Source organism: Salmo salar, chromosome 18 (genome assembly GCF_965601325.2).
Source record: "Salmo salar chromosome 18, fSalSal1, whole genome shotgun sequence".
Taxonomy (NCBI): Eukaryota; Metazoa; Chordata; class Actinopteri; order Salmoniformes; family Salmonidae; genus Salmo; species Salmo salar.
In genome coordinates this window covers 93,304,240-93,327,356 of record NC_138308.1, presented here as the reverse complement: position 1 = coordinate 93,327,356, position 23,117 = coordinate 93,304,240, and the positions used below count along the sequence as shown (strand labels likewise).

The 23,117-nt window shown below is 42.9% G+C and overlaps 1 protein-coding gene across 1 annotated transcript; it reads left to right on the top strand.

Moving 5' to 3' along the window:
• The first annotated feature begins 269 nt into the window (after positions 1-269).
• On the top strand, positions 270-21,311 carry LOC106578115 (uncharacterized). The gene is made up of 2 exons (XM_014156715.3): positions 270-504; positions 17,244-21,311. The coding sequence occupies exons 1-2, from the start codon at positions 339-341 to the stop codon at positions 18,056-18,058; spliced, it is 981 nt and encodes a 326-aa protein (XP_014012190.3). The 5' UTR covers positions 270-338; the 3' UTR covers positions 18,059-21,311.
• Positions 21,312-23,117: the final 1,806 nt, after the last annotated feature.

The following is a 23,117-nucleotide window of genomic DNA, read 5'->3' as shown; positions in this document are numbered from 1 at the left end:
CTTTTACTCAAGTAGTATTTTACTGGATGATTTTCACTTTTACTTGAGTCATTTTCTATCAAGGTATCTTTACTTTTACTCAAGTATGAAAATTGGGTACTTTTACTACCACTGCCTAATTAGCGCACTTTGTATGAATGCAAACCATAGAAATCCTATTAAATTGTTGTAATTTAAACCCCCATCCAGCTAGCGGCGCTGTTGTGAGTTTGCTACCCGCTAGAACCAAGGATTTTTCTCAAATTCCTTGACTAGAACACGGAAGTAGATTTGAAGACGACACTTCTTGTGTGGGGTCAAGACATACTGACTGAGCTGAATAAGCTACTCAACTCAAAATGTCTAAACTACAGTTGTTTCATGTGTTTTTAAATGAGCGTTTAACGGCGGCTGCTTTGGAGATTTTCGGGGAAGTTGAGAAAACGGTAGTAGAATACCAGGAGGAGAATGATCGGCTACGGAGACTGCTGCGGATCACGTCGGAGATAAAACTATGTAGAAGAGGTGAGTATATAGTGGTGAGGAGGAATAGTCTATAGTGTCCGGGAGAGACTTCACATACATTTTCTTGATTCAGGTTCACGGAAACGTCGTTTTAAGTAACTATGCTATTTTTCGTCCTCATTATCGAACGTAATAAATAATGCACACTCAATTAAAAAAACAAATGTACTACTTATACAATCGTCTAAATAAGAAATTAGCCAGAAGAAAACTAACAATATTTATTGTGTCGTAAGGAAACGGTGGCGAAGGATATCATTGTTAATGAACGCGGATCCAAGTTGAGTTCACACACACGACCATTCATGAGGTCTCTAACACACAGATACTGGTGCAGACCATTCATGAGGTCTATAAAACACACAGATACTGGTGCAGACCATTCATGAGGTCTATAAAACACACAGATACTGGTGCAGACCATTCATGAGGTCTATAAAACACACAGATACTGGTGCAGACCATTCATGAGGTCTATAAAACACACAGATACTGGTGCAGACCATTCATGAGGTCTATAAAACACACAGATACTGGTGCAGACCATTCATGAGGTCTATAAAACACACAGATACTGGTGCAGACCATTCATGAGGTCTATAAAACACACAGATACTGGTGCAGACCATTCATGAGGTCTATAAAACACACAGATACTGGTGCAGACCATTCATGAGGTCTATAAAACACATACTGGTTCAGACCATTCATGAGGTCTATAAAACACAGATACTGGTGCAGACCATTCATGAGGTCTATAAAACACACAGATACTGGTGCAGACCATTTATGAGGTCTATAAAACACAGATACTGGTTCAGACCATTCATGAGGTCTATAAAACACACAGATACTGGTGCAGACCATTCACGAGGTCTATAAAACACACATACTGGTTCAGACCATTCATGAGGTCTATAAAACACACATACTGGTTCAGACCATTCATGAGGTCTATAAAACACAGATACTGGTTCAGACCATTCACGAGGTCTATAAAACACACACATACTGGTTCAGACCATTCATGAGGTCTGTAACACACAGATACTGGTGCAGACCATTCATGAGGTCTATAAAACACATACTGGTTCAGACCATTCATGAGGTCTGTAACACACAGATACTGGTGCAGACCATTCATGAGGTCTATAAAACACACAGATACTGGTGCAGACCATTCACGAGGTCTATAAAACACACATACTGGTTCAGACCATTCATGAGGTCTGTAACACACACATACTGGTTCAGACCATTCATGAGGTCTATAAAACACACACATACTGGTTCAGACCATTCATGAGGTCTGTAACACACAGATACTGGTGCAGACCATTCACGAGGTCTATAAAACACACACATACTGGTGCAGACCATTCATGAGGTCTATAAAACACACACATACTGTTTATGTGTTTATTGTCATAGTGACAACGGCAAATAATACTTCAATGTACATGTAGGCCTAATGAAAAATAACATAGTAACTCATATTTTTAAATGTAGCAATTCAACAACAATCCCTGTTTAGGCTGAGCATATTATAAAGTATGTCATTGCCTCCTTGCTCAAGTGCTTTACAAGTTGTTGTTTCTTTCAATGTTTCTAATGGTTGTCAATTCCTTTGGGTCTTCCTTTTCACTGTGATCTTCTCTGTCTGTCCTGTGCAACTATTTGCATTGCATCAGTGGAACAATGTTATCAGGACCGAACGAAAGTGATCACACCAATGCACTTTATCTTCTCAACTTTCCCCATCATGCATTTTCTATGCGGTAGGCCTGTTTTACATTCAGCAATTAGCAAGAGCAAGCCTGCTTCTTTCCCCTAATAGGCTATTAGGCTTAGTACACTGCTCAAAAAAAATAAAGGGAACACTTAAACAACACAATGTAACTCCAAGTCAATCACACTTCTGTGAAATCAAACTGTCCACTTTGGAAGCAACACTGATTGACAATACATTTCACATGCTGTTGTGCAAATGGAATAGACAACAGGTGGAAATTATAGGCAATTAGCAAGACACCCCCAATAAAGGAGTGGTTCTGCACAGACCACTTCTCAGTTCCTATGCTTCCTGGCTGATGTTTTGGTCACTTTTGAATGCTGGCGGTGCTTTCACTCTAGTGGTAGCATGAGACGGAGTCTACAACCCACACAAGTGGCTCAGGTACTGCAGCTCATCCAGGATGGCACATCAATGCGAGCTGTGGCAAGAAGGTTTGCTGTGTCTGTCAGCGTAGTGTCCAGAGCATGGAGGCGCTACCAGGAGACAGGCCAGTACATCAGGAGACGTGGAGGAGGCCGTAGGAGGGCAACAACCCAGCAGCAGGACCGCTACCTCTGCCTTTGTGCAAGGAGGAGTAGGAGGAGCACTGCCAGAACCCTGCAAAATGACCTCCAGCAGACCACAAATGTGCATGTGTCTGCTCAAACGGTCAGAAACAGACTCCATGAGGGTGGTATGAGGGCCCGACGTCCACAGGTGGGGGTTGTGCTTACAGCCCAACACCGTGCAGGACGTTTGGCATTTGCCAGAGAACACCAAGATTGGCAAATTCGCCACTGGCGCCCTGTGCTCTTCACAGATGAAAGCAGGTTCACACTGAGCACGTGACAGAGTCTGGAAACGCCGTGGAGAACGTTCTGCTGCCTGCAACATCCTCCAGCATGACCGGTTTGGCGGTGGGTCAGTCATGGTGTGGGGTGGCATTTCTTTGGGGGGCCGCACAGCCCCCCATGTGCTCGCCAGAGGTAGCCTGACTGCCATTAGGTACCGAGATGAGATCCTCAGACCCCTTGTGAGACCATATGCTGGTGCGGTTGGCCCTGGGTTCCTCCTAATGCAAGACAATGCTAGACCTCATGTGGCTGGAGTGTGTCAGCAGTTCCTGCAAGAGGAAGGCATTGATGCTATGGACTGGCCCGCCCGTTCCCCAGACCTGAATCCAATTGAGCACATCTGGGACATCATGTCTCGCTCCATCCACCAACGCCACGTTGCACCACAGACTGTCCAGGAGTTGGCGGATGCTTTAGTCCAGGTCTGGGAGGAGATCCCTCAGGAGACCATCCGCCACCTCATCAGGAGCATGCCCAGGCATTGTAGGGAGGTCATACAGGCACGTGGAGGCCACACACACTACTGAGCCTCATTTTGACTTGTTTTAAGGACATTACATCAAAGTTGGATCAGCCTGTAGTGTGGTTTTCCACTTTAATTTTGAGTGTGACTCCAAATCCAGACCTCCATGGGTTGATAAATTGCATTTCCATTGATTATTTTTGTGTATTTTGTTGTCAGCACATTCAACTATGTAAAGAAAAAAGTATTTAATAAGATTATTTCATTCATTCAGATCTAGGATGTGTTATTTTACTGTTCCCTTTATTTTTTTTGAGCAGTGTATAAAAAAAATATAGAAATAAATGTCCTATAGCTTTTCCTGGGATTTCACGAGAAGAGGAATGGCCTATTGTGGAGATGCTTGCGCAACCTGTAGCCTGTTGGCATAGGAACAGCTGGACGAGAGAGACTAGTGATGTGTAACCGAAGTAAGAAGCAAAATATTAGATATTAGGCCATATTAGGCCATTCATTATCTAAATATTAGGGTTGTAGGCTAAATATTCACCTGTCAAAGTGCAAGTAAAACAAGTAACCAGGTTGTGAAATGGCAGATCTGTAGTTCGTTCCTCCAGGCTGCACTCTGTGTTTCCGGGGAACGCAAAGCTCCACTATTGATTTACATGTCATTTTAATTGTCACATGCTTTGTAAACAACAGGTGTAGACTAACAGTGAAATGCTGACTTCCGGGCCCTTCTCAACAATGCAGAATACAATAAAAATAGAAACAAAATAGTAACACATGGAATAAATTGGTCTACACAATGAGCAATGATAGCTTGGCTATGTGCAGGGTTGCTATGTGCAGGGTTGCTATGTGCAGGAGTACGAGGAAATGTCAGTAGATATGTACGTATGGGTAAAGTGATTAGGCAACAGGATAGGCCTAAGCCAAGGTTTTTAGACAAATATCTAATTTTATTGGTCACAAACGTGGTTAGCAGATGTTATTGGTCACATAAACGTGGTTAGCAGATGTTATTGGTCACATAAACGTGGTTAGCAGATGTTTTTGGACACATAAACGTGGTTAGCAGATGTTATTGGTCACATAAACGTGGTTAGCAGATGTTATTGGTCACATAAATGTGGTTAGCAGATGTTATTGGTCACATAAACGTGGTTAGCAGATGTTATTGGACACATAAACGTGGTTAGCAGATGTTATTGGACACATAAACGTGGTTAGTAGATGTTACTACGGGTGTAGCGAAATGCTTATGCTTCTAGCTCCGACAGTGCAGTAATATCTAACAAGCAATATCTAACAAATTACACTACATATACCCAATACACACACATCTAAGTAGGAATGAATTAAGACTATATACAGATGGACGAGTGATGTCAGAGTGGAACGGACTAAGATACAGTAGAATAGTATAGAAAACAGTATATACATATGAGATGAGTAATGCCAGATATGTAAACATTATTGAAGTCACTAGTGTTCTGTTCCTTAAAGTGGCCAGTGATTCATAGTCTATGCCTATAGGCAGCAGCCTCTAATGTGCTAGTGATGGCTGTTTAACAGTCTGATGGCCTTGAGATAGAAGCTGTTTTTCAGTCTCTCGGTTCCAGCTTTGATGCACCTGTACTGACCTCGCCTTCTGGATGATAACGGGGTGAACAGGCAGTGGCTTGGGTGGTTGTTGTCCTTGATGATCTTTTTGTCCTTCCTGTGACATCGGGTGGTGTAGGTGTCCTGAAGGGCGGGTAGTTTGCCCCCGGTAATGTGTTGGGCAGACCGCACTACCCTCTGGAGAGTCTTGCGGTTGAGGGCGGTGCTGTTGCTTTACCAGGCGGTGATACAGTCCGACAGGATACTTTCAATTGTGCATCTGTAAAGATTTGTGAAGGTTTTAGGTGACAAGCTCAATTTCTTCAGCCTCCTGAGGTTGAAGAGGCGCTGGGTGGAGCATTTCAGTTTGTCAGTGATGTGCACGCCGAGGAACTTAAAACTTTCCACCATCTCCACTGCGGTCCTGTTGATGTGGATGGGGGGTGGGGGGGTCCTCCATCTGCTGTTTCCTGAAGTCCAAGATCATCTCCTTTGTTTTGTTGACGTTGAGTGTGAGGTTAATTTCCTGACACTACACTCCCAGAACCCTCACCTCACCCCCTGTAGGCCGTCTCGTCATCATTGGTAATCAGGCCTACTACTGTAGTGTCGTCTGCAAACTTGATGATTGAGTTGGAGGCGTGCATGGCCACGCAGTCATGGGTGAACAGGAAATACAGGAGGGGACTGAGCACGCACCCTTGTGGGGCCCCAGTGTTGAGGATCAACAGAGTGGAGGTGATGTTTCCTACCTTCACCACCTGGGGGTGGCCCGTCAGGAAGTCCAGGACCTGGGCTACAACACAAATCAAACACGGTGCAATGAGGAATTAATTATTGTTATCAAGTGAATACACAATTATTGTCCATAGGCTGTAAACTGCAGTGATGTGGGCTAATTTGAATAACCGCTCACAGCTGTTTAGTTTCATGCCGAAATAACAGCCTAGGCCTGATTTATGCAACCATTTTGAATCATTTTGGGTCTATTCTTGACAGTTTAGCAGGCCACTCATACAGTGTAATGTCTATTTTTGTTGGGGTGTTGCCCAGCGTTAAGATAGGCCAACTATAGGAAAATATGGGCTTCTTTTTTCCAACTCCCTGCCTGTTAATGCTCTAGCCTATTTTACATTCAGCGAGCATCTCTCCTCCAATAGGGTGTAAAGTAGACTAAATAAATAAGTTGAAATAAATGTCCAACAAGGTTTTTTTTTGTCTGTCTTTTTCCTGGGACTCTGACAGGATTTAAAAGGAGTAGCTGTGGTAGAGCAATTAAGACAGACAGGCTCAAGATGTAGCCTATAGCCTAAGTTAAAAGCTAAGTATATTAGCCCAGAATTCATAACATCAATATTAAGCTTTAATATTTCAGTGAAAAAAATCAAGTCAATGAAAAAAAACCGATCAGATAATGAAATCACACTATGTGTGCTCATGAGGCTGCGTTGAGTGCGCTCCTGCCCAGTCCCCGCTCCTGCCCAGTCCCCGCTCCTGCCCAGTCCCCGCTCCTGCCCAGTCCCCGTGGGTATGCAGCTCCAAAAGCTACCCTATTGTTTACATCTTTTAGGGACAAGAAACGTATCCTACAACAACACAATGCAATTAAGCAATGTTTTACAAAACTCTAGTCTAGGCTCTAAACTGCAGTGAATCACCTATGGGATTTGAATAACCGCTCAAAAGCCTATATATGTTTTGTATTTCAAGTCAAACCGTTTGCGATAGTTTGACTATGATTGGTGTTAAAACAATTCAAATTAAATTATTAAATGAAATCATACTCTACCTTAACCACAATGTATTTAAAAATGCATTGGTTTGTTATGAAAAAGTATGCTATTAAACATTTGCATTTAAAGTATAATTTTTGTAATGTATATAAACAAAGTGCATATAATTGTAACAATTCAAAACGAATACAATCTGAACAGCATAATAGAATATTGCACCATATCAAAGAAAAATAAATAACAATGTGCAAAACTGCAGCATCCCACTTAAAACATTAAACTGGTCCCTCTTTTCTCTCTCTCCTTTATTGCCATGTTATAACCAGCAGCACACAGAAATGCTGACCATATTTTGCTTTTATGAGAGATTTCCATTCAGAAATGCAAGCTGCCTCACTTTCGAGGGGCTGATGCGGTTTCTTCTCTCAGTAATTATTTGTCCCGTTTTCGAGAAGACCCTCTCAGAGGGAACGGATGTGGCCACTATGCAGAGTCTCCCTGTCATGACTTTAGTAAGCCGTGGGTAGACAGAGTCCTTGTTCTTCCACCAGCTCAGAGGATCTGCAGGAGGGGCTTCTCCAAATAGGATCGGACCTCCATTATGGCATCTGCTGAGGGATTCCTTCGTGCTGCATCCCCAGTTGCTCTCTCGTCAAACAGCACCCAAACAGCAGACGTTTGTGGCACTACTGCTGGTGCTTCTGCTCCATCTGCTCCCTCTTCTTCCTGTTGCCCTGGTGCCTGAGCCAGCTGACTGCTGGGGCTGTCCCTCCCTGCTGCTGAGGTTATTCTTTGAAGAGCCTCATCAATCGCTCTGGCATCACTGAAGGCTAACTTCTTAAACCTGGGGTCAAGTGCAGCGGTTTCTGATAGCACGTGATTATATTCCATTCTGTGGAACTTTCTGTCCATTGATGAACATAGAGTGTCCATCAACTCTGTCACATGTCCTGTGGTTACATTTGCTTCTCTCTGGCGGCTGGCTGTGATTCGCTGCAGACCCTTACACAGGAGTATCATATTTTGAGGCTGTCACACAGCTGAAAAGAGAGAACAGTAACTTATTAGTTCAGGTTCATGTTTTGTCTACTGATACTACATTCTCATCTACTGCTCATATACATATATAATACTGGATTAAATAATGATGTAGTAATAACTGTTTACTGTACCTCTCTCCAGTGATCTCCACAGTGACCTGCTCAAAGGGTTCCAGGACTCTGCACACCTCCCATTCCTCTTGGGTCAGAGAATCAACAGGTGCATTGACAATGGCCAGGGTAGAGATGATGGCATCCTTTGACTCAAGAAACCACTTCAACATGTAAATGTTGAATTCCACATTGTAGTGCAGTCTTGTTTTAGGCCTCAGCTCAGGCATCCCCATCTGGCGTTGTGTAGACTTTAGTTTTTCAGCACCTACTGTGCTCCTGTGGAAGTATTCCACAGCTGCTTTCACTTTGTCCACAGTGGGCTTCATCACCTTCAGAGCATCTCTTACAATCAGGTTGATTGTGTGGGCAAGACATGGATGATGGGTCCATTTTAACATTTTCATGGCTTTGGTTACGTTAGCTGCATTGTCGCTAACACAACAGAACACTTTTTCCATCTACTTGCCGTTCTCAACAGTTCCTCTGCCAAGTGTGTCTGTCGCTGAACTCAAAGCAGTCCAGAAGACAGCTAGACATCGAAAAATCTTCAATGAAGTGACATGTAACCGACATGTAAGAAGTGGTTACCCTTGGTGTCCAGCAGTCAGTGGTAAGGCAAACTGCAGTAGCTTTTTGGACTCTTTCCCGCACTGAAGCCTGTGTGCTCTCGTACAGTTAACAATGTAATATCCATTTGGCCTTGTTTTGCTACAGATGTAGACTTTTGCATAAACTGGTCCATAGAAGACTGCGTTGCTGTGGGTCGCGGAGTAGCAGGTCTACTGGACTGAGTGGATACATCTCCACCACTATCACTAGTAGGCCTACTTGACTGAGTGGATACATCTCCACCACTATCACTAGTAGGTCTACTGGACTGAGTGGATACATCTCCACCACTATCACTAGCAGGTCTACTGGACTGAGTGGATACATCTCCACCACTATCACTAGCAGGTCTACTGGACTGAGTGGATACATCTCCACCACTATCACTAGTAGGTCTACTGGACTGAGTGGATACATCTCCACCACTATCACTAGCAGGTCTACTGGACTGAGTGGCTACATCTCCACCACTATCACTAGTAGGTCTACTGGACTGAGTGGATACATCTCCACCACTATCACTAGCAGGTCTACTGGACTGAGTGGCTACATCTCCACCACTATCACTAGTAGGCCTACTGGACTGAGTGGATACATCTCCACCACTATCACTAGTAGGTCTACTGGACTGAGTGGATACATCTCCACCACTATCACTAGCAGGCCTACTGGACTGACTGGATACATCTCCACCACTATCACTAGTAGGTCTACTGGACTGAGTGGATACATCTCCACCACTATCACTAGTAGGTCTACTGGACTGAGTGGATACATCTCCACCACTATCACTAGCAGGCCTACTGGACTGAGTGGATACATCTCCACCACTATCACTAGTAGGCCTACTGGACTGAGTGGATACATCTCCACCACTATCACTAGCAGGCCTACTGGACTGAGTGGATACCGGCTCCACCACTATCACTAGTAGGTCTACTGGACTGAGTGGATTCATCTCCACCACTATCACTAGCAGGCCTACTGGACTGAGTGGATTCATCTCCACCACTATCACTAGTAGGTCTACTGGACTGAGTGGATACATCTCCACCACTATCACTAGTAGGCCTACTGGACTGAGTGGATACATCTCCACCACTATCACTAGCAGGTCTACTGGACTGAGTGGATACATCTCCACCACTATCACTAGCAGGCCTACTGGACTGAGTGGATACATCTCCACCACTATCACTAGTAGGTCTACTGGACTGAGTGGATACATCTCCACCACTATCACTAGTAGGTCTACTGGACTGAGTGGATACATCTCCACCACTATCACTAGTAGGCCTACTGGACTGAGTGGATACATCTCCACCACTATCACTAGTAGGCCTACTGGACTGAGTGGATACATCTCCACCACTATCACTAGTAGGCCTACTGGACTGAGTGGATACATCTCCACCACTATCACTAGTAGGTCTACTGGACTGAGTGGATACATCTCCACCACTATCACTAGTAGGCCTACTGGACTGAGTGGATTCATCTCCACCACTATCACTAGTAGGTCTACTGGACTGAGTGGATACATCTCCACCACTATCACTAGTAGGTCTACTGGACTGAGTGGATACATCTCCACCACTATCACTAGTAGGCCTACTGGACTGACTGGATACATCTCCACCACTATCACTAGTAGGTCTACTGGACTGAGTGGATACATCTCCACCACTATCACTAGTAGGCCTACTGGACTGACTGGATACATCTCCACCACTATCACTAGTAGGCCTACTGGACTGAGTGGATACATCTCCACCGCTATCACTAGTAGGCCTACTGGACTGAGTGGATACATCTCCACCACTATCACTTGTAGGCCTACTGGACTGAGTGGATACATCTCCACCACTATCACTAGCAGGCCTACTGGACTGAGTGGATACATCTCCACCACTATCACTAGTAGGCCTACTGGACTGAGTGGATACATCTCCACCACTATCACTAGTAGGCCTACTGGACTGAGTGGATACATCTCCACCACTATCACTAGTAGGTCTACTGGACTGAGTGGATACATCTCCACCACTATCACTAGTAGGCCTACTTGACTGAGTGGATACATCTCCACCACTTTCACTAGTAGGCCTACTTGACTGAGTGGATACATCTCCACCACTATCACTAGCAGGCCTACTTGACTGAGTGGATACATCTCCACCACTATCACTAGTAGGCCTACTTGACTGAGTGGATACATCTCCACCACTATCACTAGTAGGTCTACTTGACTGAGTGGATACATCTCCACCACTATCACTAGTAGGCCTACTTGACTGAGTGGATACATCTCCACCACTATCACTAGTAGGCCTACTTGACTGAGTGGATACATCTCCACCACTATCACTAGCAGGCCTACTTGACTGAGTGGATACATCTCCACCACTATCACTAGTAGGCCTACTTGACTGAGTGGATACATCTCCCCCACTATCACTAGCAGGTCTACTTGACTGAGTGGATACATCTCCACCACTATCACTAGCAGGCCTACTTGACTGAGTGGATATATCTCCACCACTATCACTAGTAGGCCTACTTGACTGAGTGTATACATCTCCACCACTATCACTAGCAGGCCTACTTGTTTGAGTGGATACATCTCCACCACTATCACTAGCAGGCCTACTTGACTGAGTGGATACATCTCCACCACTATCACTAGCAGGCCTACTTGACTGAGTGGATACATCTCCACCACTATCACTAGCAGGTCTACTTGACTGAGTGGATACATCTCCACCACTATCACTAGCAGGCCTACTTGATTGAGTGGATATATCTCCACCACTATCACTAGTAGGCCTACTTGACTGAGTGTATACATCTCCACCACTATCACTAGCAGGCCTACTTGTTTGAGTGGATACATCTCCACCACTATCACTAGCAGGCCTACTTGACTGAGTGGATACATCTCCACCACTATCACTAGCAGGCCTACTTGACTGAGTGGATACATCTCCACCACTATCACTAGCAGGTCTACTTGACTGAGTGGATACATCTCCACCACTATCACTAGTAGCGCTACTTGACTGAGTGGATACATCTCCACGTGTGGAGGTGCTGACTCCACCACTATCACTAACAGGCCCGCTAGTTTCTCGAAGCTCCGCTACAGCTAGCTTCACAGTTGGGTGCACAGTTCCCATATGCCGGTGTAGGTTGTGTGTAGAACCAGCTTTATATGACATTTTGTTTTGGCAAATTCTATACTGTGCTCTAACATTGTCTACATTATTAAAATGCATCCAAATGCTACTGTGCTTCTGACTCATTTTCCAGCTGTTGTTTTCACAGCTGTTTTCACAGCTGTGTGACTGTGAGTGAGTTGGCTCGGCCCTCCCTCACACACCTTTGGTTCATTGGTTGACACTGCGTGTCTGATTGACAGGAACAACAGTGAGGCTGTTAGTCTGAGCAGACAGTCAGAATGAATGTGTGTGCGCTTGAGCATTTAGGCCTATATTATTATTTTATTCTTTTTCCGTTCTTTTAATTTGTTAATTCTATTCATTTAAATCTTTTGATCATTCATATCTTAATTTTTTTAATGTTTTTATAAATAGATTCGGCTCTTCTGGTATTGTTTGCCGGCTCCCATCGTTAACCTACAAGAGCCGGCTCCCATCGTTAACCTACAAGAGCCGGCTCCCATCGTTAACCTACAAGAGCCGGCTCCCAACGTTAACCTACAAGAGCCGGCTCCCAACGTTAACCTACAAGAGCCGTCTCCCAACGTTAACCTACAAGAGCCGGCTCCCAACGTTAACCTACAAGAGCCGTCTCCCAACGTTAACCTACAAGAGCCGGCTCCCAACGTTAACCTACAAGAGCCGGCTCCCAACGTTAACCTACAAGAGCCGGCTCCCATCGTTAACCTACAAGAGCCGGCTCCCATCGTTAACCTACAAGAGCCGGCTCCCATCGTTAACCTACAAGAGCCGGCTCCCATCGTTAACCTACAAGAGCCGGCTCCCATCGTTAACCTACAAGAGCCGGCTCCCATCGTTAACCTACAAGAGCCGGCTCCCATCGTTAACCTACAAGAGCCGGCTCCCATCGTTAACCTACAAGAGCCTGCTCCCATCGTTAACCTACAAGAGCCTGCTCCCATCGTTAACCTACAAGAGCCTGCTCCCATCGTTAACCTACAAGAGCCGGCTCCCATCGTTAACCTACAAGAGCCGGCTCTTAGAACCGACTCGTTTGCGAACGACCCATCACTATTAGATAGAACGTCGCGCCCCACCCGCCTTTGGGGAAAACAACCTGTGGTTACCTAGGTTACCCCGTTGTCTCACAGCAACAACAAAAAAACGTTTTCAAAAACAATTTTCTTGTCTGCTTGTTTAAGTCAATTACAAAAGTACATTTTAAAAGAAATATGTCTAAACATGTCTTAAAAAAAATACTTTTCAGTATTGCTCCAGAGCGTTCTCACTACTTTGAAAAACAAAATATTGTAGGGCTTCCCTCATGCCCCTTTTCATGATGGTGTTAGCAGCAGAGTGAGCACTAGCTAGCAACCGACCGGAACATTTAGATGGCCAAGACCAACAACGCAAACAGACGGACTACTGTATACAGCTACAAGTAGTGAATGTCGTTACAAACGGTCTATACTAAACAAGTTAAATGTCTTAACTGTGATGATGAAATGTTTTCCACATACATAGCTAGCTATGTGTAGCCTACTTGTGTAGCCTACTTGGCTCCCCACAATTTCCCACTCTCTCACGCAGAATAACCTGAAGCCACAGTTCTTTTCTCACAGGCTGAATTTACGTGCGCGGTAGTATTAGGTTGGGATTTTTGACCAGGTTATGTGTACTGTACATTAAACAAGAGAGCAGCTTTTCACCATGTTTTGTTTCTGCATTACAAAAAATCAAGTTGGCGCTAGGGGGTCAATGGGAAATAATGTCTGTTTTTCCCCAAATTTTGGCCGTGCTCGAGGGGAATTCCTTATTATTTATTACTTCAACCCGAATTTCAGAAAAATTGGTCACAGAATTTCTGCAATTCAATTGGCTACAATGTGAAATGATAGTATTCACAAACCCCTGTTGGGTCACCTGATACTGTCCTCTCTTCCACTGGCATACTGTTATGGAGTCAATGAAAATAGTCCGAGTAGCCATTTGATTAGCTGTTCAGGAGTCTTATGGCTTGGGGGTAGAAGCCGTTAACCTCCCTGGGCGAGGTGGGACGTCCCACCCTAGTCAACAGCCAGTGGAATCGCGTGGCGCGAAATACAAATACCTCAAAAATGCTATAACTTCAATTTCTCAAACATATGACTATTTTACACCATTTTAAAGACAAGACCCTCGTTAATCTAACCACATTGTCCGATTTCAAAAAGGCTTTACAGCGAAAGCAAAACATTAGATTATGTCAGGAGAGTACTCTGCCAAAAATAATCACACAGCCATTTTCAAAGCAAGCATATATGTCACAAAAACCAAAACCACAGCTAAATGCAGCACTAACCTTTGATGATCTTCATCAGATGACACTCCTAGGACATTATGTTATACAATACATGCATGTTTTGTTCAATCAAGTTCATTTTTATATCAAAAACCAGCTTTTTACATTAGCATGTGATGTTCAGAACTAGCATACCCACCGAAAACTTCCGGTGAATTTACAAAATTACTCACGATAAACGTTGACAAAAAACATAACAATTTTTTAAAGAATTATAGATACATAACTCCTTTATGCAATCGCGGTGTCAGATTTTAAAATAGCTTTTCGGCGAAAGCACATTTTGCAATATTCTGAGTACATAGCTTGGCCATCACGGCTAGCTATTTTGACACCCACCAAGTTTGGGGCTCACTAAACTCAGAATTACTATTAGAAAAATTGGATTACCTTTGCTGTTCTTTGTCAGAATGCACTCCCAGGACTTCTACTTCAACAACAAATGTTGTTTTGGTTCCAAATAATCCATAGTTATATTCAAATAGCTCCGTTTTGTTAGTGCGTTCAGGTCACTATCCGAAGGGTGACGCGCGAGCGCATTTCATGACAAAAGAATTCTAAATATTCCATTACCGTACTTAGAAGCATGTCAAACGCTGTTTAAAATCCATTTTTATGCTATTTTTCTCGTAAAATAGCGATAATATTACAACCGGGCATCGTTGTATTCATTCAAAGGCTGAATTTTTTTTGTTGAGAATTCTCGTGAACGCGCATCTCAGTCTCACTGTCCCCAGGCTGACCACTCACACACTCTCCTGCTGTTCTTCGCCCAGAGACAGCAGACACCCCATTCCACTTTCTGGCGGCTTTAGAGAGCCAATGGAAGCCTTAGAAAATGTCACGTTACAGCACAAATGCTGTATTTTCGATAGAGATGCAACAGAAGGACAACAAATTGTCAGACAGGGCACTTCCTGTATGGAATCTTCTCAGGTTTTGGCCTGCCATATGAGTTCTGTTATACTCACAGACACCATTCAAACAGTTTTAGAAACTTTAGAGTGTTTTCTATCCAAATCTACTAATTATATGCATATTCTCGTTTCTGGGCAAGAGTAGTAACCAGTTTAAATCGGGTACGTTTTTTATCCGGCCATGCAAATACTGCCCGCTAGCCCCAACAGGTAAAGAAGCCTTTTGGACTTAGACTTGGCGCTCCGGTACCGCGTGCCGTGCAGTAGCAGAGAGAACAGTCTATGGTGGCTGGAGTCTGGCAATTTTTAGGGCCTTCCTCTGTCAACGCCTGGTATAGAGGTCCTGGATGGGAGGAAGCTCGGCCCCAGTGATGTACTGTGCCGTACAAACTACCCTCTGTAGTGTGATTGCAGGCCAAGCAGTTGCCATACCAGGCGGTGATGCAACCAGTCAGGATGCTCTCAATGGTGCAGCTGTATAACTTTTTGAGGATCTGAGGACCCATGTCAAATCTTTTCAGTCTCCCGAGGAGGAGTAGCCATTGGCTTGCCCTCTTCAAGACTGTCTTGGTGTGTTTGGACCATGATAGTTCGTTGGTGATGTGAATACCAAGGAACTTGAAGCTCTCAACCTGTTCCACTGCAGCCCCGTCGATGGGAATGGGGGCGTGCTCGGTCCTCTTTTTCCATAGTCATGTTTTTTGCCATCGTATTTTTACATTAAATCCATAAAAAAAGTATCCTCGTGTAATTGTTGTGGAAAAAACAACCATCAAATTGGTTTAAGATCTCAAGATCATTCAATTGAGAAAAAAATATTTTCTTCTGTAAACACCAGGTTCTTCAGATGGCACTTTTAAGACGGTCCCTTAGCAGTGAGCACAAGCATTTCCCCATTGAAACCAATATAAAGTCACTTTATGAAAACAGAATTGAACGGCGAAAGCAAACGGTGTAGCTTGGTCTCTACCGTCATCTGATTCTACACATCACTTTCATCATCATAGGACCTTCTGTCGAAGAGGTATTGACGAGGGAAATCCGAATATCAAATCAATATCCAAAGTGAAAACACATTTAGGGCAGGGACAACATAGTATTACTGTCTGGAGTCTCTGGTTTATTGTTTACCCTTGGTTGTACAGATATCTACTGTAGCTCTGATCCCCACGTACAACACCCATTCTGCCAGTCACATTCTGGTCCCCAAAGCAGGCACATCCCTGGGTCGCTCGTGTTTTCAGTTCACAGCAGCTAGTGACTGGAACGAGCTGCAACACACACTCAAAACTGGACAGTTTTATCTCATTCAAAGACTCAATCATGGACACTCTTACTGATAGTTGTGGCTGCTTTGCGTGATGTATTGTTGTCTCTACCTTCTTGCCCTTTGTGCTGTTGTCTGTGCCCAATAATGTTTGTACCATGTTTTGTGTTGCTACCATGTTGTTGTCATGTTGTATTGCTACCATGTTGTGTTGTCATGTGTTGCTGCCTTGCTATGTTGTTTATTTAGGTCTTTATGTGGTGTTGTGTTTTCTCTCTTGTCGTGATGTGTTTTGTCCTATATTTATATTTAAAAAAAATATTTTTTATTTTTTTAATCCCAGCCCCTCTCCCCACAGGAGGCCTTTTGCGTTTTGGTAGGCCGTCATTGTAAATACGAATCTGTTTTTAACTGACTTGCTTAAATAAAATAGAAATGACTAAATAAATAAAGGTTAAATGAAATAAATGAAATAAAATACAGGCAGGTGGTCTAGCTCCAGCACAATGGGAAATGATCCACTGTAATGCAGAGCCATGCCACAATCATTTTACCATTATACAACTGGGTATTCAAGTCACCAACAGACTGGACACAGCAGGTTATAAACCTACAATAACACACGTTATTGAACCAATACAGTGTCATAGGAAGTGTGACTCATGATGACTAACAATTCAAAAATACGACTGAACAAAATGGCTTCTTCTCTTCATGTTATCAGGAAGTAATTGAAAAATCATTCTAGTCTTTCAATCATTGATTTTAAATTCGAATTGACCCCCAACAATGATGTCTAAAGGCTTTATCGATGACCTCTGCTCCTCCTCTCCTTCTCTCCAGACTCCCGGCAGTTCTCTCTCTCTGAAGAGGAGGTTCCCCCTGAGCAGCAGCACTGTGAGCAGGAGTGGAGCCCCATTCTGGGACAGGAGGACCCAGAGCCCATACAGATTAAAGAGGAACAGGAGGATCTCGGGACCAGTCAGGAGGAAGAGCAGCTTCAAGGGCTCTTTGATACCGAAAACTCCATATTCACTACTTCCTGTGTGAAACGTGAACGTGATCAGGACCCACTTTGGTCCTTGACTCTTCCCCAAACCCAGACCGTGGAGAATAGAGAGAGAGACTCTAAACCAGTGGATTTCACACCCTTTGGAACTGTGACCCACCTAAAGGGTTCAAAACTTCCCTGTGACCCTCCAGATAATCAAAACATTGCCTGCAGCCACAGCTCAGCCGTAAGCAGCGACACAGTAGGAATTGACACTAGCCCACCTTTGGATCTGAATCCACCAATGGGGGAACTCTGCACATGCCCCTTTTGTGGTAAGAACTTCAAACAAAAAGGACATCTGTCCATGCACATGAGGATTCACACAGGAGAGAAACCTTTTAGCTGTGGTGACTGTGGGAAGAGCTTTATTCAGAAGGGGGACCTAAGAAGGCATATCCTGACTCACACAGGAGAGAAACCATTTAGCTGTAATTTTTGCTGTAAAAGCTTTAGTCAAAAGGGGGACCTAAGGAGGCATATACTGACTCACACAGGAGAGAAACCACATGGCTGCTCTGTCTGTGGTAGAACGTTCATTCGTAAGGCTCATCTGCTGAAGCACGTGAATAACGTCCACAAAGAAAGAAAACAGAATGAAAACTAATGAGGACAAAGATGTTCAGTCAGAAGATGGGAATAACAGGCAGGATGTGGACAACACTCTTAGGAAAGGAAATCAACTCTGGATCAATTCATGCTGTGGGTTTCAGATAAATAGATGCGTGATCAAGTTATGTTTTTCAACATTCTATGTAAATAAAGTTTGATTTGATTCGAATGATGATGTAATGATTAAACGTTACACAGTATTGTAGGAAGCTCGCCGGTCTGCTGTTCAGTCTGTTGATGTTTTCACGTTATTAGAAACAGGAATTCCTGGTCCTTTGATTTAGAATGACTCCCTGGTGATGAGAGAATGGTCCGACTGATGTTATTTAGACATTAAAACAAAATTCACCCTGCATCCCACTGCTGGCTTGCCTCTGAAGCTAAGTAGGGTTGGTCCTGGTCAGTCCCTGGATGGGAGACCAGATGCTGCAGGAAGTGATGATGGAGGACCAGTAGGAGGCACCCTTTCCTCTGGTCTAAAAAAAATATCCCAATGCCCCAGGGCAGTGATTGGGGACATTGCCCCATGTATGGTGCCGTCTTTCGGATGGGACGTTAAACAGGTGTCCTGACTGTCTGTGGTCACTAAAGATCCCATGGGACTTATTGTAGGAGTAGAGGTATTAACCCCGTCCTGGCTATATTCCCACTCTGACCCTCATACCATCTGGCCACCCAATTGTTCCCATCTCCCAATTGGCTCGTTCATCTCCTCTCCCATGTAACTATTCCCCAGGTTGTTGCTGTAAATGAGAATGCGTTCTCAGTCAACTTACCTGGTAAAATGAGGGATTAAAGAAAACGTGTACTTCCCAGAAATTACTGAATCTCCTATCTGTTCAGCAGTATTTCTCATTGTCTTAATGCTGCTCATTCGTGATATTGTTTGAATCTTTTCAAAAGTGTTTTTCCGGCCCCAATTCAATAACATTCTTTCAATCTAATGATAAATGCATTCTGAGATATAGTGCATCCTGTGAAAAGATAAACGGCGTGCTCGACCTTTTAGAAACTTCAATCGGGTGCAGGATCCTCGTGTATATAATCCATAGAACAGAGATAGGACAGCACTCCGATAAATAAACTTAAATGGACATTTTTTTATGTGGCGCATGAACGTTTCGGTTATGAGACCTTCTTCAGCGTCCAAGTCGATGGCAATCAATGTTACAACAACTATACGACACAGGGCGTGCGTAATTCTAAATCCCCAGTCGTTCTTGGCCCAGCGAGATCCCAGCAGAGGGAGCTGTGGGGGAAACCATGACAATCAAATAAAGACAAGACTCACAATACAAATGCTTTATGATGTCACTATGATGTCATTACCTGTCACTATGATGTCATTACCTGTCACTATGATGTCATTACCTGTCACTATGATGTCATTACCTAAATGTCTGGCCTATTTAGAACCTGCTATTTAAAAAACAAAAAAAACAAGTGAAAGAACATTCCTCATTGAGGCCTGCTGGGGCAAAAGTGACCAAGCGATCTATCCAAACTGTCTCTCTTTAGAGAAGTAATGCATCTCAACCCCGAGGTGTCTCCTTCACCTATCCAATGCCCATATAACGAAAGGCACTTAGTTCATGATTATGGCTGTTGAAAGGCCTGGCGAACAGGTGATTTTTCATCATGGTTCTGAATGGAGCTCTTATGCTCAGATATCCTCGTCTTAAGTTCACGTTTGGTCTTACCCACGTAATAAAAGTTACAGGAACATTTACGGAGATATACAACATATTTCATGTTACATGTTATTCTACCTCAAACCTTTATCCTCCCACCTGAATGGGGATGGATAAGGAAGTTCCCCTCTGATCATGGCGTAACAGTGGACACAGTTGTGACAAGGGAAATTGCCATCCGGAATAATAGAAGCTTGTTTCTTCGGCATATCTGACCTTACTAAACAATCCCATAAATTTGAGTCTCTTCTAGCAATACCTTGGGGAGGATTCAAACGTTTTACCAAAGTTGTTGTCACTGTGTAGTAAGTGCTCACTGTCACTTCTGTCCCAAGCCGTTGTCAGGGATACCCGTGCAAAGAAAAGCAATATTAGGAAGGTGTTCCTGATAAGATTACTTAAGAGCAGACTCTGAGCAACCAAAGAGAGCAAGTTCTGGGTCAGGTTCAATGGCCCTCTCATACACCATTGAATACCAGTCAAAAAAGTTCACACAGAAGTGATTTAGTAGGGGTCAGATCCAAAACAAAACGAGTCAATAAAGCACTTTGAGGTTTTACAGCCATCAACCTGGAGGTAAATTCTATGTAGTTTAGTTTTGGACTAATGAAGTCTGTGCATGACCTAGTATTGGTATCAACTGATATCTTGTGGCATTGATGGAACAAGGATGAATATCTATCTAATATATAATATAATATATTTATAATATATATTATATATATAATAATATATAATATATATCTAATATATATCTACACAGTCATCCAAAGATCTCAATATTCACACCAGGTCTCCTTGAGATGACTAGTAGAGGCCTCTGTATAGTTGGAATACAAACTGGGAAATTAGGTCAGAGACGAAAGAGGAAGTGAGACACCCCACTCTCTGTTTTTTTTCTTTTTTTTTCTGGTTCAATGAAAAGACAATGAACTAAGTAGACTAGACCCAGCTGCTATTTCATTGGCGTCTATGGGAGACCCAGCCAGTTAAGTAGACCGAAACAGCATTTTAATTTTTTTTTTCCTAACAGTGAACTACTTTATCTTCATTTATCCACCATCTGTAACAGGTCTTAATTATACACACTGGGAGACGAGGTATTTCGAGTTGGGAGGGTGCTGTAACCGGTCATAAAATGTATTTTGCACAGGGAGGTTTTCAAAAGTTTGGGATTTTCCTTTTCATGTAGTGTCTGACTTGTAAATAGCAGAATATTTTAAATTAGAGTTCAAATGTGTTCTTTAACTGGTTATATTATGCAAATTGCTTCTCTATGAATACGTTTTAAATTGTTACCAGCCTCTTCTCCCTCCATTCAACAAACACCTTATCAGACCAAGGTGGAACAAAAGTATAATTGAAACATATTGGAGTGTGTACAGAGGTGTTGTAGGTGTTTTAGTTTTTAATGACCGTGTTTTTCTTTCTGCTTGCATTTTGTATTTTCATTTTGATGTGTGTATTTTCTGTAATTCAGAGCTCATCTGTAAAAGAGACCTTGGTCTAAGTATGACTCCCTGATAAAAATAAAGGTTAAATGAATTTTTTTTTAAAGGTCACCTCATAAACATGTTTAATAATAGAATAATATATATGCCATTTAGCACATGATTTTATCCAAAGCAACTTACAATCGTGCATGAATTACAAACGCCATGCTCTACCAATTAAGCTACAAAGGACCACTTGTTAATCTGGGTTAGAATTCTTAAAGAATGTATCAAAACAAAGTTGTTGCCTGTCAGTTTGGTTGGGCATTCTGTTTTGGAGAAAAGCATGGCTGGAAGAGAGCAATTTGTTGTGATCCTGACTTCCATATTTAGTCACAGGGAGGAGTCTGTGTCTAACACATCAGGGAAACAATTTTTTTGTTCAATCCTAGATTCCCCTATTACTTTCTGTAACTGTTTCCCCTCGTGTAGTTATCTATTCCATTATTACTGGTCTGGACCTTGTAGTAAAACCCCTGATTATATAAAAATTGTGATATTTTTTTAAATATGCTTTCAAGAAATTGCCTTGCTTTTATCTGAGAGTATTTCCCATCAACTCTAACCTTATGCTGCTCATTCATGATATTGATTTAATCTCATATAGAGTCGATCCCTGATTAATAATTGATTCTCCCAGATCATCCTATACTGATGATAACCACCGTTTGTCTACATGTAGTCGTCGTTTTCCTTTACTACTGGTCTGTAGGCTGCCTTGCACAGTAAACCTCCATCCAGATGGGGGCGCTGTTGTTTTTTTCTGGCTTCGTCAACATCTATTCTAGAACCAAGGAGTTCTCTACAATTCTTTGAGTAGAACACGGGATGGTCGATTGACCGTGGATTTAAATTGTCAGTGGCGATGTCTTGCTGTGTATTGTTCTTCTCGAAGAGGAAAGTTGCTGATAATATACAGTTGATTCTGTATGGACCGCTTATTGGGAAGGTTTCTAAGTAGAAATATTTGGTTCTATGGTTCAGTGAGCGATATACATGAAAAGATAATGTCATAAAGTGTTGAAACATGGTGTAAGAAGGTGGTGAATCTTATGCGTTCGGTCTCTGGTTATGAATTGGGTGCTGACAGCCAATCTTTGTTGGATATTTATAGAGCTCTGATCAGGACATCAATTGATTACGGTTGTATAGTTTATGGAACATGTGTGAAGACTTGGCTACCGTGGCTGGACCAGTATATAGCTTTAAAGATATGTATTGGTGCATTTAAACCAACATATGTAAGTGCCATACTAGTAGAGGCAGGTGAGATGCCTTTGGAAATATGGTGTAAAAAATGGTCATTAACTAATTGGGTTAGACTGAGAGGTTGAGCATCGCACTGCTACTGTTCTAGATGCCTGTTGTGGATATACTAGTAAACAAGGCGCGGGGGACGTGGGGCGTCGGCGTGTTTGGTTGGACAGTGTTGTGGAAATATTGAATCAAATATTTCTCAGATACCGGAACTTGTAAAAATTCAATTAGACTTTATTACAAAAGTAACAGAAGCCGAGCAATACCATGGAAGAACTGATCTCTCCAGTCTCAGTACTCAGCTTTTATACATTTCCACTCTTTCATAACATACATAGTCACTTCTTTCTATGTAAATGATTAACACCCCTTGGCCTTGCGCCACCATTATTGTTCTGTCTCAATGCTGGCTTGTTTAACGTCCACATCTGACTTATCTTGCACAAGTTTAGATTATATTGGTGACGACACCACAGTTGTAATATAAAAAAATAAAAATACATTTGTTGCATATAAATGTTCCTAATATAGGTGCATTTCTAATATTACGTGATTAATAATACAAACATGTCTTTCCAGTATGGAACATGTCTCCCACATTTTTTGACATGCG

What these genes read in the sequence shown, in the direction of transcription:
- LOC106578115 (XM_014156715.3), top strand. Translation starts at nt 339, where the DNA reads ATGTCTAAACTACAGTTGTTTCATGTGTTTTTAAATGAGCGTTTAACG. An exon ending in GATAAAACTATGTAGAAGAG is followed by an intron (nt 505 to 17,243) that starts GTGAGTATATAG and finishes CCTTCTCTCCAG; the next exon opens with ACTCCCGGCAGTTCTCTCTC.